Consider the following 20,252-nt stretch of genomic DNA (forward strand, 5'->3'; position numbering starts at 1 on the left):
ACTAGTTTACTACACTACAGTATTACACAGTTATCACACGCACCACAGAGCTTATCTGGCTGATATACGGCCAAAGGGTTATTTCAAGGTGACTGACAGCAGGAGTGCTGCAGTAGGGCAATGGGAGGTGGAGTGAGTGTGAATGGCTTCAAAATCATTAATCTCCACACACACACACACACACACACACACACACACACACACACACACACTTTCTAGTACTGAGATGCATGGGTTCATTGCTTCACAGGTGCGTAGTAGGCGACTGTGCCTAAAGGCTGTACAAGGCTAGGCAAAGGGAATACCGTGGCAACAGGCCACATGACAATGGTCTCCAGTGTGGATCACGGGAGTAGTCCCTGTATTGGCCCACACAGGTGGGTATTGTATTCACCATCCACTCATCTGGGTTACTGTTGTGGCCAGTGCTGTGCAATGCTTGCCATGTATGTGATCTATATTCCATAACATGGACAGTGTCTGGGTTGTGCACATGTTGCACATGCATGTTCTCTGACATGTGGAAGTGTAGTTGAGGTCTCTGGGACATGTTGTGTGGACAGAGTGTTATCTTCTGATGTGACATTCCTGACCTCATTTGGTGAGACCTGGCTATGGAACTGAGGTCGTGCTTGCACCTACATTGACAGCATGATACAGGTATTCAGTGGTGTTAGTGGCATCTGTCAATACACGGCATGTGTATAAGGCATGGTATTCCCTTTGTGGGTTACATTTGCAGACTCTACAATTGTTGCAGGCGTCCAGTGGGGAACATAGCAAAAAGGCCACTGTAAGCATTTCAAGGTAAATGACATCAGCAGGCTTGCTAAAGTAGGGCAATGGGAGGTGTAGTGACTGTGAATGGCCTCAAAATCATTGGTCTCTACACAACAAATACACACAGTTTCATAGTTGCTATGTCTGGGATTAGAACTCCTACCTAACTAGTACATCACACTATAGCATTATGCAGTTATTGCACGCACCACAGAGCTTACAGGGCTGAAGCAGTGGGAGGTGTAGTGACTGTGAATGGCCTCAAAACCATTAATCTCTACACACACAAAGTTTCAGTTTTGCCATGCCTGGGATTAGAACTCCTACCTAAGTAGTATGTTACACTGTAGCATTACACAGTTATTGCATGTGCCATGGAGCTAGCCCTGCTCTAAAGGTGTATTTCAAGGAGAATAACATCAGCAGGCTTGCTAAATTAGGGCAATGGGAGGGTTAGTGACTGTGAATGGCCTCAAAACCATTAATCTCTATACACACACACACACACACACACGCGCACACACAGGCACACACACAGAGTTTCACAGTTGCCATGTCTGAGATTAGAACTCCTACCTAACTAGTATATTACACTATAGCATTACACAATGCTCACACTGGCCATGGAGCTTCTCACTCACACACACACACAAACACACACACATTTTCACAGTTGCTGTGTCTGGGATTAGAATTCCTACCTAACTAGTATGTCACACTATAGCATTATGCAGTTACTGAATGTACCATGGAGCTTACAGGGCTGAACCTTATCCATAGAGGTATTTCAAGGTGACCGACATCCGCAAGTTTGCTAAAGTAGGGCAATGGGAGGTGTAGTGACAAGTGGCCTCAAAATCATTGATCCCTACACACGCAAACACACAGTTTCACAGTTGCCATGTCTGGGATTAGAACTCCTACCTAACTAGTACATCACATTATACCATTATGCAGTTTTTGCATGTGCCACGGAGCTTACAGGGCTGAACCTTCTCCAAAGACGTATTTCAAGGTGGCTGACATCAGCAGGCTTGATAAAGTAGGGCAATGGGAGGTGTAGTTACTGTGAGTGGCTTCAAAATCATTGATCCCTAGACACACACAGAGTTTCACAGTTACCATTTCTGGGATTAGAACTCCTACCTAACTAGTATGTTGCACTATAGCATTACGCAGTTATTGCATGCCCCACAGAACTTATAGGGCCGAACCTTGTTCAAAGGGGAATTTCAAGGTGACTTACATCAGAAAGCTTGCTAAAGTAGGGCAATGGGGAGTGCAGTGTGTGTGTGTGTGTGTGTGAATGGGCCATAAACCATTCCTCTGGAAACACACACACAACACTAAGTCTCACACAACTTTTAATTTGACAGGACTAGGTATATGACTGCTAGAGGAATACTGATTTGTACTGTCATGTTACACAGTTATCATACGCACCACAGACACTGTAGTGCTGAGGGCTACCAGAAGCAAATGTCTACAGTGATCGACATCGGCCATCATGTGATATTGGCCAATTGGATGTGTGGTGGGTGGGACAAGCCTCATGATGGGCAGCTCTTTGTCACTGTCTGTTTCTCTCTTCCCCACATCTCTGTTTGTGTATGTTTGACCTAGTATAGTGTGTTGTCCTTGGATATATGTGTGTATTCCTATCCCATGTGTGTGCAAAGCATGAATGGTGTGCAATGTGGTGTGTGTGTGCACTGAAATCTGCGACTGACAGATATGTATAGTCCACTGTTGTTGTCAGACATGAGCTTCATTTCTGTAATTGTGGGAGCATGCCCAGTATCACCTTCTGTATTTTGTTGTCAGACATGGGCTTTGTTTCTCTAAGTGAGGGAGCATGCCCAGTATAACCTTCTGTATTGAATGTGTGAATCCATTACAGGTGGGCTGTACTCCAGTGTAGGAATTTGTGTTCTACACCTACAGCTAGCATCATGTTTCTGCAGGATATCAGTAGACAGCTTGACAATATGGAGACACAATCGGCAACGGATAGTGGGGTACTGTAACTGTTGTGTCTGTGCTACTTGTGCTACATGGTTTTGGTGTTAACAGAGATATTCAGACATATGTACTGTTTTACACTGTGATTTATTATGTCATCATCTACTGACAGATATACTTAGTTGCTCACAGTAATTTCAGGGGAATATAAGATGAATGAAGCTGTGTCCAGTATTGTGGTCTGCAGCCTACATATTATTGCGCATTCATGCCATTCTGAAGGGGGAGCCGCAGACACTTGCTGATGGGTCTATGTAAATGGTCCAGCACCTTGGTACTGTGGTGGCTGAGAATCCCCTGCTTGTACGTTTATCGATGTGACAGAATGGCCATATCCTGCTATGGCCATAACTCTCAGCTGTACAGATTCACACAGGTTACCCAGAGGCAGGGCTCATATATCTGGTCAGTTCCCCTTCACATTGTGGTTTATGAGCAGGTTTGTAGCCACCCATTACTGGGTTTGCAGGCAGGGGTAGTATGGGCACATATTAGAGATTCAGACTTCACACACTCCATGGCGTCCATGCTTCTACACCCCCTCAATTCTATCCTCTTCCTAACATTATGTGAGTGATAACTGTTAAGTATCCCTATAGTTGTCCCTTCATCCTAGCAGTATTTAGGGGTTGGTCCACAGTTCATGCAGTATGACATGGTGGGCATGCTACTGGGATTTGTCTACATGGCCTTGCATGTGTGTTCTTTGGACTATTTTATGTTGTTATTTGGGACCCCATGAGATAACATACATTGCCAGTACTGGTGAGGCACAGGCATTTGTCAGAGGACTGTAGGGCATCTGGTAGTGATGCAGGCCATCTGTAGCAGGCCAGTGCATTCTGTCACTCCTACAGTCCCAGTTTGCAAGCCACTGGATTCCCCTGGGGTGACAGGGTAGGTGTGTGAGGTGTTAATGGAGTAGTTCCTGTCCTTATTAATCCATTGATATGGATGCTGACAGGGTGCTGCTTACAGCTAGGGACACACCTGCATGGGACACCTCTTCATCATGCTGTATTCACTGTGTATTCTCATACAGAAGTGGAGGTCATACTGTACTCATTCCCAATAGCAGGAATTTGACCTGTGATAAAACCTGTGGCTGATGGTGGGGTGAGCTGAGTGCATGTGTGATATGGAAGGTTCTTGCAGCTGACTCACAGATATACCTGGGACGTTCACCTTATGCTGGCTTGTGCAGGGACATCGGCAGTTTCTCATTACTTCATAACTGTGCCTTTTGTGGTCTGCCAGTGATTGGCCAGACTACATCAGTATTCCATACTACACAGACAACTAATGTGCTGCTAACCTGTATGTACAATTCCAAAGGTGTGTGCATTTGACAGTTGCATTTTATATACTCTGTCTAGGGTACTTTCACCTGTGTACTGTGTGTATGCCTGGGCCCACATTCATGGCATGTCCATCTTTCAAATGGTGACAGCTATTACATCTGAACAATGAATATGGATGACTGCTGGATTGGGTGTTGCTGGGATGCATTATGGTTGGCACTACAGTTATAAAAACATGGCCCTGTCATCAACAGTACTGGCCATAGGCCACCGGGACACAAACCTCCATGCCTATATGCTGACCATTTCCACACAGTATACAACACACAGCAACCTAACACACAAGGCCCTGCATATTGTACATGTGCAATAATCTATCCTGCTAATTGGGCCAGCTCAGGTAATCTGTGCTCCACTGTTGTTAAACTCACACGTACATGTTACTACATTTCTACATAGGATGGGGGGGGGGCACACCTGACAACTGTAAACATTTTCTATGACTGTACTGGAATTTCAGGTACTCTGTTGGCTTGCATTTTATTTTGTATTCTGACCTATCATGCAGACTAGAGGCATATCAGTGGAGTACAGATCTTAGGTTTTATTAACCTACAATTCAGTTTCAGACTTCTTACCCTTCAGAACTTACATCCAACTGCCTGACCTGTTGTAGTCTGTCTGTGTAGGTCTGGAAGGGGGTGTTCTCCATTGCCATCAATTGGAGGCTTTACCACAGCCTTTCTTTGTGGTTATCTGTGCCTGTCCTGGTGGCTGGGACTGTTGTTGGGTATGCGAGCCTCACTGACATGCATGTGTGAACACACATTTAGCCCATCACATGTCCTGCAGTGGGATATGTGACCTTGTCTAGTACTGGTTACTTCGTCGGCACCAGTATTTGTTATAGATTTCATGCTGACCATATAGGTGTCTACTATCTGCTGCCATCCCATTCAGCCAACCGATTCCCTTGCATGCTCACATCCATACCATGGATACAAGTAGCAGAACATACTACTCGATTCAGCAATTGATAGGGAGAGTGACTTACCTTGTGGGTGTGCCAGTATTGAGGATGGTGCTATAGGGCTGACTATGTCGGATGCACATAGTACAATCCCTATACATGGTAAAGCACAGGTAGTGTCATGTTTGGCATCCCTTTTACTGTATGTGTGAGTCAGAGAGGTGTCAATCCCTGGGTTCCTACCTTGTCAGTGTATGTGCTATACGTTGCCTCTTTGCCAAAGCCTGGGCATCCTGGGCATGCCTCCTTCTGCCTACAGGGGCAGGCTCAGGTTTTTCCTCCTCTGAGTCACTCTATGCCTGTGCTGGCCTTGGCAGTGGTGGGTGGCTGTATGGCCCTGCTCCATGCTGTTCCTGTTGCAGCTGTTTCCAAAGGATCATATTGTGTAGCATGGCACATACAATGAAAATTTGTGTACATGTAGCTGGAGAGTACTGCAAGGCTCCACCGGATATGTCCAGGCATTGGAACCATGACTTGAACATCCCAAACACATGCTCTGTTATGATTCTTGTTTGTGCGTGTGCCTCATTATGGAGTTCCTTTTCAGATATGTGTGCATTTCTGATTTTCTGATGGGTGTCATCAGCCACAGCTCCAGTGCGTAACCAGCATCCCCCACTAGGTGGCCATATGGAATGTCCCCACTGGCAAATTTCTGGTACAGCTGCATCATATGCCAGATGTGGGAGTCATGATAGCTTCCAGGGCTGCCAGCACAGACATTCATTATAATGCCCTATGCATCACACACGACCTGGCAGTTGATGGAGGGGAAGCCCTAGTGGTTGATGTAGACCCTACCCTGCTCACCGGTGGTGCGTTGATGCATATGTGCATGCAGTCTATAGTACCCACTACCTCAGGGTATTCTGCTGTTTGGTGGAAGAGACGCATATTGCTAGTCAATGCCTCACCAGTGTTAAGGAAATATATGTGCTCATCGACATGTGCTGATATGGCATCCATATTCTGGTAGAGTACCCTGGATGCTGATGCCTGTGAGATCCCCATAATATCCCTAGTTGGCCTTTGGAAGGTACCCATGGTTATTTTTTTTAAGCCTACACATACCTTGGTATCCACTGGGATGGGTTCCCCCTCTGTTGGTTCTGTGTATGAGGCTTGGCCGGCACAGCTCAACAATTTGCTGTAGGAGGTCCCTGTCCATCCTATAGTGCTCCACTCTCTCCAGTTTATGTAGCCCCTAGTAGGTTACCCTGGGTCTGTACACTCTTTTCCTTCTCCTCATTGTGGGTTGGTCATCAGCATTCTCATCCTCACCACCCTCAGCCTCTTCCAGATATTGGTGTATGAGAGCGACAGCAGCCCCTATCATTTTGTTAGTTTTGTTAGGTAAAATTTCCCTGTTTATGCACACCGGTGGTGTAGAGTTTGTGGGAAAAAACAGAGTGAAAGGTGTTTGCATAGTTTGCAGTAGTTTGCAGGGCTGGGCTGGGTTGCTGCCTGTGTAATTGGCTGATTCTGATACATTTCACCTGCCAGCTATGCTAGTTCTCCTTGATTACCTTCCTACTGCTGTTTTCCCTTCCCATTGCCTTCCCGTTTAAGACCTGAGGTGCGCCGCACAAACCCAGTGCTCAAATGTGAATGGAACTGCTATTTCCTGTTTTTCTTTTTTGTTTAAAACCCGGTGCGTGGCATGCACACCTGTTTAGGCAATGTAAATACTCTTAGGCAGTGTCAGATACACCCCCTTACTTAGCTGTGCTTAGCTAAGGGCAAACCCGGGCCATTATGCTCCAGTAAGCTTACAGCAGTCATAACACTCCCCCTCATGAGGTCATCTAGCTCTTAGGCTTAGACCATGGTGTTATTGCACCTACACGGTTGAGTGCAAGCTAGCACTCAGGGGAAATCTGTGATTCAGTATCTTTCCCCTCATTTGCATAAAACTGACTGCTAATGCATGGTTACAAAACTGACACTCAGCCTTCCCCATTAGCAACCACTATTCCATGGTCTTGTGTTATGCGTGCCATTGACTTCTTCTTTTCGCTTTTCCCAGTTAGGGGTTGTTACAGAGGAACTCTGGTCCGCTAATGATTGGCAGTAGATTTTTTATGGTGCCGAGGTGCCAGTTCGAAGCCCAACCTTCAGCGAAGGCACGCCCATTTACGCATGTCTTGCAAAGACCACTCGACCGTGGGGAGGACATGCAGACTCCACACAGAAGGCACTCCAGCAGAGAATTGAACAGGAGAGCCTCTTGCTGTGAGGCGAAAACGCTACCGCTGCACCACCACGGCTGCTATTATGACAAAATGATGATTTTGGTTTAAAAGCTTATTTCCAGCTTTTTTACTTATTTTTGGGCCGGTCCCATTTGTGCACCACTGCTACACATTTAAATGGCCGAAATCAGCTAAAAAATAAAATAAAGTTATTTTTTATAATTTTGAAACTATTTTTCATGCCTATGACCATATATTTGGCCACTGGCATGCCTAACCCTTATAATACATGCTTTTTTATGAGTTTATGAGCTGTAATGCCTCCGTTTTGTAGTTTGCAGAAATGTATTCAGCTTCTGGCTGAATACATTTCAGCACTCTACACTATTCCTGCACAGATGCTTCCCTGCTTCCTGGATTGCTAATTCACCTCATTTACATGGTGTTCACCAGCAAATGAGGTAGTCAGCATACAGGGAATGTGTCCATGCAGGAATAGTGCAGGAGCTCATTCCTGGATTGCACATCGGCCATATTGCCTGCAGCAGCTCTTGCACTATTCCTGCAACACCATGCAGAGCTTGCTGAATCCTGGGGAGTGTCTTTTCAATATTTAAAATGTGCTTGATAAGGAAAAATATCAATAAATCACTTAAAGAAACTCTGATGTCATCATCTTTTATTGTCCACAGCTAGTTCATTTTATGTTTAGCTTTAACACAGCTAATACTCATTTTCCATTGCCAGCCATCACAACAGCTGTCCTCTTCTGATCCTGGATATTTTATGTAACCCTTAAGCTGTGTTATAACCCTGGGAGAACATTAGTACCCACTGATTATCTACTTGTATCACAGTCATTATCTCTCTACATTTGGAATGCAGGTCTTTGCACTGTTAATTAATTTTACTGTGTTTTCTGCTTTCATAGGAGTAACAAAACCAGACCAGCCTGATAGAAAAGGCACCCATGGATCAGAAGATACAACACAACAAGGGTCAGGTAACTAATCCTTTATAATGTTTTAGTTCTTTATTGTCCCTCATTTTTATGAATTTAAAGCACATGCTTAGTATTTTAGCTTCATTATGGACAACACCTAACGTAGGCTTGCTTTCCTTAGAACTGAAGAACCTATGCTTACAGATTCTCTTTAAAGTTAGTAACAGTTGAAGAAGCAATCAAAAGCTGTCTGTTGGATTTTTTGTCTCTGAATCGTGAATCTTTGGGATGAATTGTTTTAATCAAAAACTGGAAAACTAGGATTAGAGATAATTACTGTCATACTTCAAAGTAGTAGTGGTGCATTACAGTGCCATTGTCAACTGATAGTACCTGTTAACATCCTTTCTTGCTTTTGGATTTGTGGTAGCTTAGCAACTTTGAGAAAATACTCTAATAAGAGAGTATTCTCTTTTATGCTGAAAGATGAGAATGTGTTACAAAAGACAACTGACTTGTAATCATATCCTCAGTATTGTTATTCATCAATCTTAAAAGTTACTTGCATTTTCTGGAAACTAACCTGCTTGCATACTTCAGCAAATGTTTCTACTGCTGTAGTCCTTTATGGCAAGCGTGGAGACACTTTGGTCAATGACTGGATTTTTCTATTTGTATATTAAACTGTTGTTTGTATCTGTCATAAACTGTTTGCAGATTACCCCTTGCCACTTCTTACATTTGAACACTATATCCATGCATTAGCTATTGACTCATACAGTGATTAACTCATATGCTAGCAAACCTGATGTTGTTCACACTGTGTTAGCTTGGGTCTATATTATAGCATTGAAGTTTCAAAACTTCAAATGCTATAATATCGATCCATTTTTGTCGAAAACTGAAAATAGCGAAGCCACGGAACTTCGAAATCTTACCTAGGGTAAGATTTCGGTTGTCCGTTCCATGGCTTCGCTATTTACTTTACTATGGTGGGAAGGTCATGGACCAGATTAAGGTAAGAATGCGAACGGGGGTTACGGACCGAGTTAAGGTAAGTGTGGGAATGAATCGGGGTAAGGTAACTGTGCGATAGTTAGGGACATTAGGATTAGGAAGCAAGTAAGGTGAGTGTGCAATAGTTAGGGACATTAGGGTTAGGGAGCGAGTAAAGTGAGTGTGCGATATATAGGGGCTTTAGGGTTAGGGAGCGGGTAAGGTGAGTGTGCGGTAGTTAGGGGCTTTAGGGTTAGGTAGCGGGTCAGATGAGTGTGCGGTAGTTAGGGGCTTTAGGGTTAGGGAGCGGGTAAGGTGATTGTGTGGTAGTTAGGGGCTTTAGGGTTAGGGTTGGCTTAGGGTGATTAGATAGGTAGTAGTGTAGGGTTAGAATTATGGGTTTGATAAGTGTATGTGTGTGGTTTATTTGTTTTGGTGTGGTTGTGTTGTGTGTATGTGTTTCGGAACAGTGAATTTTTTCCCAGGGAAAAAAATTGCTGTTCCGTGTGTTTGATATTTTGTGGTTTAGATAGTTTAGGTACGATGAATTAGCGTTTGCTATTTCTATCATTCGATAGGGTAGTATTAATGCTTTAGCTTAGTACTTTCAATTGTTCTACCTTCTCTTTTAGCAACATATTCATTTTTCTGGTTTAGTATTTCAGTGGCAGTACTCCCTGTGAGTGTTGAAAATGGGTCTATCCTTAAGCATCTTACTTTTTCTGTTCTTAGTTATAGCACGTTGCCCTTAATCTTTGACATTTTACATGTTTTCTGTCATTAAAATTTAATAGCCTACATGATACCAGCTAAGCCTTGAGTTAAACAAGTTCCAACTGAACATCCAACTCAGGTGCTAACTAATGTGAAATTTTAGTTTTCTTCCAGTCCAGCTATTCCCAGTTTTAGTTCCTTAACTTTTTGAGCAAGATAAATAAAGGTAGTCCTAGTGTACATTTTGAGCCAATTTATACTGCAGGCCAATATATGGCCGTGATTGTAACCCTTTATGTATTATAATCCTAACATTCTCACCTATAAACATTTACCCTCCTTTCAACTACAGCCACTTTTAAGAGAGGAATATTGACATGAATAGTTAATTTAACATACAGGACATTGCTGTAGCCTCCAATCCTCAGTCTGAGTACTAGATCCTTTAAAAAATACATGTATTATACAATACAGATGTGTACTTTCAATTCCTACCGGTGAAAGCCTGTCCTTTTTTTCTCTTTCCCTATTCATTGTCCAAGTCATACACCCTAATTCATTTATCAGTGAACCTATTTAACACTTGTTCACATATTATTCATGACGTTTTATATACTAATTTGTATACTATTTCTAGCTGGTTGCTACACTGCTGTGAAGGTCTTTTCACAGTCCAGGCCAAAAGGCAGAAGTAAAGTGTAAAATATAGCAGGAGAAGTACATAAATAGCCATGCTGTACAACTTGAGACTACACGGATGTGCTCATGGTATCATGGAAAACAATTATACATTACAGATAAAAAACAAAATGAGAATGCTAATTAATATGATATAAAATGGTCCACCTAACCTGCAAAGGGCTAGTAGCTACTTGTTTAATGTTTACTTACAAAGAGCTTATTTGACAAAAATGTCTTTTTCTGCAAATGTTCAGTTTACCCAACCTTCAAAAGGGCTAGTAACCTTCTGTTTAAATGTTAACGCACTAAAAGCTTATTACATAATGTATTATATTTCTGTAACTGTTTTAATTGTTCTGTACAAATCTTGTTATTATTTTGTAACTTGCAAATGTTGGAGTTTTTCTCCCCGGGCCTCCACTGAAAATGGGCTCTTTATGACCCAGTGGACTTCGCCAGTCATCAGACTTGAAGCAGACTGTGTTGCTTCCATTTTTGTACTGGGCCATCTTTGTTTGATCCCTTTGCTGCAGTATAGAATATATACAAAATACACACTTCCCTATGGAATTAAAAATAGATGTCATTAAGCTTCAATTATTTATTTTACAGATAAACATGCAGTGACATATCTCTCCTCCAAAGGATCATGATTAATTATTTTTCATAAGAGAGATGTATTCGTAATGAAAGGTCAGGGATGCTCCATGTGTTTTCTCATGTATGCTTTCCAACCCTTCCACCATAATTTTATAGTATATGACCTTGTAGCTCATTCTTCATACTAACTGCCAGGTCCATGTTTGCATATTTGAATGTGTCGATGGATACCTTATAAGCAGTAATGGTATATATCAACAGGATAGACAGTGGAAGTGGAGGTGAGACAAGTCTGACACTTGAAAGCATTTTATTTCTTTGATTTATTTACATCCAGAAAGAGATGTACAATTTTATTGGTGTGCATCAATAAGATGAGGATGTAGAGGAGACTGGACTGAAGCTTGGAGGTAGTGATGAATCTCTGTATCTCTTTTTCTCACTTTTCTTCAGTTATGAGTACTTCAGGTGACAGTGAGTGTGAGACTTGGGCTACAATCTTATTTGACAAACAGGATCAAGTAAACATATATCAAAGTGTACTGTTGGAGTATATTACATTGCCTATGGTTACTAATTCTCTTGTGGCAATAGCTAAATGTCATTTACTGTGGAAATAAGTATTTGATTAGATGGACAGCTTACAGGCAGGCAAATGTATAAGTGTTTGTTTTTTTTTTCTATGTTTTGCTTCCTTCTTGTTTTTTCATTGATTGAAGCTTAGCTTGGCATTTTCCTAAGCAAAGAGTCTTATGCCTTCAGTTTATGAATTGATAGTGCTGGTATTTCTTGGTTAATCTGTTTGTGAGGTATTGCCAGCTTTGCCAGGATAAGTATGGCAATGAAAATGAAACATATGTCAGCATAACTAGCTGCAGTTTTGTAAAAAATATATATGCCATTTGTATATCAAACTGATTTGTACATTTGCTTGTGTTGAAAAAGTATTTGTAATGGTACTTGTGTTAAAACTGTACCAACAGTGGGCCCTGCTGGACAGAAGAGAAATACACTTATATGTCAGACTGTATTCTAACTGCTGAAATTAATATATTGTAGCAGAGGATACTGGAAGAGAAGAGGTTAATCTCAGTCCAGCTAACTTTGAAAAATAGATTGAAATTAAATTACCTGGTTAAGGTAATAAAGATTGTATCTTACAGTTCTGATTGCTGCCAGTGGCAAAATGTTTGTGATAACCAGGACTAAGAATTCTATTGTATTGTATTGTCCTTATGGGTGAACTAATTGCTACCCTGGAAGGATGGAAGTTTTTTTATATGGTTTTATAGCTTCCATCAGCTATAACACATCTTAGCAAAGCTCAGTGTGTGTGTGTGTGTGTCTATATCATGACACATATCTGTTGGGTTCTGTTTCTGTTTCTAGTAAAGGGGATAGTGTGGGAACAAGAAGTCAGATGACCAGATGTATATGATGTCATTCTGTAATCCAGTACTGAAATGATAATTTAATATGAGATGAGAGATCTCGTGGCACTCTGTTTTGGAACGGACAAGATCACACACCAACTTCATCTTGTCTTGCTTTATTAAGTAGGTAGGGAACACTAATTCTTTAGATCAGTCTGGAAAATATAGTGAGATTAGTTAAGTATTGTTTTTCTGTATCTGTGTGAATCTTTTGTTTTTAATATTTCTTGTGGTTGAAACTCTGGTGTTTATTGTAAATAGATATTTAGTACTTTCATGTTCTTTTATTATTTATTTTTAAATATATTTAAACTTTTCATTGTGCCTGGTCTTTTAGAGAATATTTTAACCTTTGAAAATACTTATATTTATTTGGTGACACTGTGGAAGCTCCTGAAAGCATTGCTGTATTGGTCACATACTACCATTTCTATTATAATTAATTTTACTCATTATAATTGGGATCTGTGGTAAGAGACTTAGTGGGTCTGGCTGTGGAGTGTTCTTGGGGCAATACCAAACTTATAGTCTGGGTAAAAGGTCCATAGCTGCTAAATCTGTGCCAGCCTTTCCCGTGTGTGTGTGTGTGTGTGTGTGTGTGTGTGTGTGTGTGTGTGTGTGTGTGTGTGTGTGTGTGTGTGTGTGTGCGTGTGTGTGTGTTTGTGAAAAACAAATCTCAAGTTGTGTGTGTGTGTCATCTACTTGGAGCAGGGACACAGAGCACTGGTTTCACTGAAAGGATAGTGGAGGACTTAGCTTGGAACACTTGGCTAATGACTCAACTGTACAGTTGTGTCACTGGGGAGTCTTTTTTGGGGCCTGGATAGACAGAGGGAACCCCAGCCCCAGGACTGAGTATTCTGCCTGTGTGTTTCTAATGGAAATTGTGCTTGGTGCAGATGACTGCATCTGAAAATACATTGTCCATTTATTTTTGTTTCAAGTGAAGGTCCCTCATCAGTGTCAGTGTTGAGGATTGAGGCTTCCTGATTACTGGCCCAAGTGTAGCTAATGAATGACATAGAATTACATAACTATTTTGAAGAAGCAGAGTAATGCAGTATAAAAATTGATGTAGCTCCTGATTATTAGCAATTACCTTTCTGGGTTGATGAAATCAAAGTCAGAGTAACAGAGTTGTAAAAAATATTTGCAGGAAATGAAGTAAACAACATGAGCAAGTTAAAATTATTGTTTGTATATTAGCACAATGATAATGGGCCGGATTCACGAAGGCTTGCATGGAGTCTAAGAGTAGAATGAGACTCCAGACAGCCAATATGTCTGCCGAGCGATCCAGAAACAGCCGGCAGGGGCGTGCGTGAGAGTTCCTAAAACTATTCTTGCACGGACAGTGTTATGTTATGCAAATTACCTCATTTGCTGCTGAAAGCTATGCAAATGAGGTAAATTTGTGATCCAGGAAACACTAACCTGTCTGAGTAAGAGTAGAGTTACTTGCAGAAATGTACTCTATTGGTAACAGTTCCGTTCTGCAAATAGCAAAATGGAACTATGACAGCTCCAAATAAAGGATGCATCCAGTTGAGGAAGCATGCCAATGGCCAAATATAAGACCATTGGCATTTTTATCTGCTGCAAAGTAATACATTTTTTTTCCCCGATCTCCGATGTTTAAGTGTAGCTCAGCACCGCGCAAACGTGTGGCACTCTAAAAACCAGAAAATAAAAACAAAAAAGCCAAAAATAGGCATTTTTATTAAAAATATTCTTCTGCCATGCAGGTGAATGGCAGGCTGAAGACAACATGGCTACTGAGTAGTGGTTGCTAAGGGGGGAAGCTCAGTTTGAGAGATGTAACCAAGCATTAGTAGGCAGTCCTATGCAAATGAGGATAAGGATAGTGAATCCCAATTTTCCCTGCCATGTGAACCATGTCCCTAGAGTGTAAGTGTAGGATTAGGGGAGTAGTAAAGTAGAAAATAGGTGACATCATGAGGGGGTATGTATCAAAGACTGTAAGCTTATTGGAGCAGAGTGGCATGTGTTTGCTGTGAGTTACTCAGGACTGGAAGAGGCATGTCTACAGTTGTCTTAACTGAAACCCAGAAACCAAAGGTGTTCGCCGTGGATATCACTAAAGTTTCTTGCAAAGATGCTTACACTGTGTGCACCCGTGTGCGCGCCTGTAAACCCGTCTAAGCCTGTGTGTGACCGTGTAAGCCTTTGTAAGGCTGTCTAAGCCTTTGTGCGTGGATGTGCATCTGTCTAATCCTGTGTGCGCGCATGTGCACTAGTGTGTGCTTGTTTGCGCCGCTGCCCCTTGTGGAAACAGAAAGGGAAAAGGAAGGAAAAGAAGTAGGAGGAAGTTAAACAAGGAGAACTAGCAGAACTGCCAGGTGAAATCAATCAGAATCAGCCAATTACACAGGCAGTGCACTAGCCCAGCCCAGCACTTAAAACTCTGCAAACAACATTCCTCCATGTTTCTCTCAGAAACACTGCAGTATACAAAGAGAAGTGAAAACATAAAAAGCTCAACTGAGACAAAAAAATGTTAGGGGCTGCCATTGCTATTGTACGGCAACATGTGCAAGATGCTGAGGGTGGTGCCATTGCGAATGCTGCTGAGCAGCCCACAGTGAGGGGACGGAGAAGAGTGTACAGATCCAGGGTAACCTACCAGGGGCTACATGAGCTGGAGATAGTGGAGCACTATAGAGTGGACAGAGACCTCCTGCAGCAAATTGTTGAGCTGTGCAGGCCATGCCTCACACACTGAACCAACAGAGGGGAACCCATCCCAGTGGAAACCAAGATATGTGTTGACCTAAGAATACTAGCAACAGGTACCTTCCATAGACCAACTAGTGATATGATGGGGATTTCACAGGCATCAGCATCCGGGGTACTGCACCAGTTCATGAATGCCATGTCAGCACATGTTGGTGATCATGTATATTTCCCCAATTCCCATGAGGTATTGGCCAGCAATATGTGTATCTTCCAGCAAATAGCTGAATACCCTGAGGTAGTGGGTGCAATTGACTGCATGCACATACACATCAAAGCACCAGCCAGTGAGCAAGGTAGGGCCTACATCATCCGTAAGGGCTTCCACTCCATCAACTGCCAGGTCGTGTGTGATGCCCAGGGCATAATACTGAATGTGTGTGCTGGCTGCCCTGGAAGCTACCATGATTCCCATATCTGGCATCTGACACAGCTGTACCAGACATTTGCCAATGGGGACATCCCTGACAGTCACCAAGTGGGGGATGCTGGATACGCACTGGAGCCGTGGCTGATGACACCCATCAGAAATGCACACACACCTGAACAAGAACTCCATAATGAGGCACATGCACAAACACAAAATGTAATCGAGCGTGTGCTTGGGATGCTCAAGTCACTGCTCCGATGCCTGGACACATCTGGTGGAGCCTTGCAGTACTCATCAACTACATGTACCCAAATTGTCATGGTATGTGGCATGCTACACAATATGATCCTGTGAAAACAGCTGCAGCAGGAACAACATGGGGCAGGGCCAAACAGCTCCCCACCATTGCCAAGGTCTGCACAGGCAGAGCATGACTCAGAGGAGGAACAACCTGAGCCTGCCCCAGTAGGTAGAAGAAGGCATGCCCAGTATGCCTTGGCCTTGGCAAAGAGGCAACGCATAGCACATACACTGGCTCAGTAGGAACCCTGGAAATGATACCTCTCTTTGACTCGCAGATAAAATAAAAGGGATGCCTAACTTGACACTACTGTTTACACATATGTATAGGGAGTGTACTATGTGCATCCGACATAGGCAGCCCTGCAGCACCACCTGAGGCATGATTGCCATGTTTTAAGCAATATAAAGCAGTGCTAGGCATCTTTTACCACTAATTAGTATATGTAAACAAAATATCCTGTGCCAACTAGCGCAACATCGGGCAACGTTGAGCAAGGTCGGGCAAAGTCAGGCAAAGTCAGGTAAACATGCTCATATCTGCTTTACTGTTCCTTAAGCAGTCTGGTCTGCCCAGCATGAAAATAAAAAGCAGTGACAGGGCTCAAACCCAGGATACTGTGCACTATAGTCACAGTACTGAACCACTAAGCCAGGACAGCATTTCACTGGCACAGACACAGCAGGACAATTGTACACTAATGCAAACACAAAGAAATGCTGTAGCATGCCCCTAAAGAGGCATATGGGTAACCTCCCCCACAGGCCTATGCAGACAGAGAACAGCAGGCCAGGCGGTGTGATGTGGGTTGGGTAGGCTATGAAGTCGCAGTCTAATATACGTGACAGTGGATGCCAAGATCTGTAGTACAGTAGTATGCCTCAAGCCAGTACAATAGGCAACAGTACAGACTGAAATGGAGTACCTTACATAGCAGTGCAGGCCTAGCAAATGTGTATAAGTGTCAGGTGAACCCCTCATCCTATGTACCATCCACAGCAACAATCAGGTGTGCCCCCAGGTAGAAATATACAAAGAATAGCTGTCCCCCCTGTATGAAGAAATGTTGATAAGTCTATGCAAAGTGGCTCATGGAAGCCCTGCAGGCACAGCATGATCCCTGTTGATTTATGACAGAAATGTGAGCCCTGCTGTAAAAATACAACTTGATTTTCCACACACATATAGTATAAATGTCTATAGTGGGCATGCTCACACACTTCAACAAATGTAGTGGATTTCATTCAGCATCACACTGAAAGGTCATACTGGGCATGTTCACACACTTAAATAAACAAAGCAAATGTCAGGCAACAACATACTGAAAGGTCATACTGGGCATGCTCACACACTTAGGCTAAATATGGAGATGATAATAAGGGATCTATGGACAAATGTGGTTAGTCATCTCTACTTCCAGAAACACATTCACAAAGTGGTCAGAAAATCATGCTATGTGTTCACACAACCTGCCAAGGTCTGTGCATGCAGGTCAAAGGAGGTTCCCTCTACTCATCAGTCATCAGACCCATCAGAGACTACCACAACATATCTGCGATGAATCTGACTAGGCACTGTCAGCAGCTGGAAAGACCAATGAAATACCTCAACAAGAGGATTACTGGCCTCAAACAGTTGCCCCATGCAACAAGACTGAATTTAACCCAATCTGTACTCTGTTGCATACTGTCTACTCAGGAGATCTCTGCACAACAAACAGGTCCATGTCATGGCAACACTCAGATCTGTTCTGAGTTACAGCTCAATGGCACTAAATATACAGACCTAACTGATATTGCCAACATCCTGGCAGATAGGATCAGTGTTAACTTTAACCCCCTCTCACCCATGAAAGAGCACATCACTGTAATGGAAGACTGCAATGTTGCTGTCATCACGGCAGCACAGGTAAAAAACACTCTCCAAAGCCAGTATCACAGCAGCCATGGGACCAGATAACTTCCCAGGCTGTGTTCTACACAAACCACAGAACGAACAGGCACCACACCGACGTACCATGTTCACTCATAGCCACACCTCAGGTTTTGTGCCAGCTGAATGGTGCACAGTGATGGTTATCCCACTACACAAGGGTGGAGACACCATGGACCCCAGGAACTAGCACCTCATTAGCCTGATGAGCCTGCCCTTCAAGGCCATTGAATGTATCATCATACAACTTATAAATAAATACATTTGTAATCCCCAAACTCTGGACCACAACCATGTTGCATTTGTAAAATGCAGATCATGTCTCCTAAACCTGATAGATGACATTGAAGCAGTTACCAGAACCGTAGACAAGGGTAAGGTGGTTCGCACAGTCTATGTAGATCCTGCCACGTCTTATAATACCACCCCACACTCTGTAAATACAGATAAACCCACTAACCGAGGTATAAATTGCTGTGTCACAAGATGTGTTGCCAACAGGTTTACTGACAGAACACACACTGTGAAAGTAGCAGACTCCATGTATGACTTTGGACCAGTGACGAGTGCAGTACCACAAGCTCCAGTCCTGAGTCTTGTCCTGTTTAGTATCTACTTCCCTGAAGTAAACTTTAACATGGAAGGTCTGTGGCTACTGAAGTTTCCAAATGACAGCAAACTAGGAGCCATAATTGTAAACACTAAAGATGTGGACATCCAGCAAAAGGGCCTCACTGAGACAGATGGCTGTTGTCAAAGCCATGAGCTCAAGCTCAATGCCAAAAAGTGCATTGTCATCCCCTTTGTTAAAAACTCTGTAGCCATGAACTACAACATAGGCGGTAGTATACTTAACACTGAAAGTGTGACAAGAGACCTCAGGTCACAGGTGGACAGTGGACACAACTGTGATAATCACATCACCACAGTAGTCAGGAAATCCTCCTATGAGGCACACCTCATCACAAAAGGTGTCTCATGCAGAATAGAAGAAGACATTGTTCCCCTCTACTCATCACTCACTAGAACCATAATAGAGTACAACGCCCCTTTTGCTATGTACCTCACAAGACAACTACAGCAACTGGAAAGCCTGCAGCAGTACCTCACAAAGAGCATTAGCAGCCTGAAATACATGCCATACACAGACCATCTCAAAATGCTCCAGCCATACTCCCTTGCATATCGCCTACTCAGAGGTGTTCTCTGCCTAACATACAAAGCTATGTCAAACACAGAGCTGTTGGACATGCTCCACATAAAACACTCACATTCCCTCTGAACTTCGGACAAAAAACCACAAGTGAAATACCAAAGGAAGGGGTGTATCCATTTACCTTATGGATACCCACACCTTCAGGTTAGTGGCACAGCATGAGGCCTTGGAGACCATGCAAGTGCAACTAAACTTGGACAAAGCTGCTTATCAGATTGTAGTCTGCTACAGATCACCTACCTTGTCTCAGGAACCTCACTCAGTATTCCTGAGAACAGTGGACAATACAAAGGTCCTGTCAAACACCATTATATGAGGAGATTACAACTAGCCAAACATTGAGTGGGAGAATTACTTGTGTACAACGTCCTTTGCCAATGTTTCATAGAGTTTAAAAACTCTAACACCTTGGAACAGCTGGTCACCACACCCACCAGAGGTGACAACATACTGGACCTGATCATTACCAACATAGGGTACCAGTGTACCACAACATAGATCAACCCCTCGCTGGTAATATCAGATTATAAAGTAATCACACTGGGCATCCACATCCCCCCCCAGTCAATGAAACCACTGTGAAGACATTTTCAAAAGCAAACTGCACACTTTCCGAGACCAAAGTGGAACGTTCCAAAGCCCCCTTGCTATAGGCTAATGCTATACAATCTGCCGAATTATTTACAAGTGCATCTTATGAGCATCTACAGGGATGCATTGATCGAAACATCCCAAATAAAACCAAGATGCACTCCTCCAAAAATAAGAAACCAATCTGGTGGTCGTCACCCATAAATAAGCTAGACAACAACAGGAGGAAACGAACACATGATAGAGCAAACTTCACAAAAAGAAAGGCATCACTGATCATTATTAGGAAGAAACAATGATCGCTCATAAAATAATCCAAGGCCAGTTTCTAAAGACAAATTGCCAAGGAATGTGAGAATAGCAACCACAAAGCCTTCATTAGCTATACCAAAC

General features: G+C 42.9%; 1 protein-coding gene across 1 annotated transcript in view; it reads left to right on the forward strand.

Moving 5' to 3' along the window:
- LOC122803147 (serine/threonine-protein phosphatase 4 regulatory subunit 2-A-like) overlaps positions 1–20,252 on the forward strand; it is a gene marked incomplete in the record, with an annotated part of 737,724 nt that overhangs the window by 695,504 nt on the left and 21,968 nt on the right. Inside the window, 1 exon segment of the mRNA XM_044072767.1 lies at positions 8,260–8,331. Coding sequence (XP_043928702.1) covers positions 8,260–8,331 — 72 coding nt within the window.

The sequence above is a fragment of the Protopterus annectens genome, chromosome 5.part1 (assembly GCF_019279795.1).
Source record: "Protopterus annectens isolate FY-2018-M chromosome 5.part1, PAN1.0, whole genome shotgun sequence".
Classification (NCBI taxonomy): Eukaryota; Metazoa; Chordata; order Ceratodontiformes; family Protopteridae; genus Protopterus; species Protopterus annectens.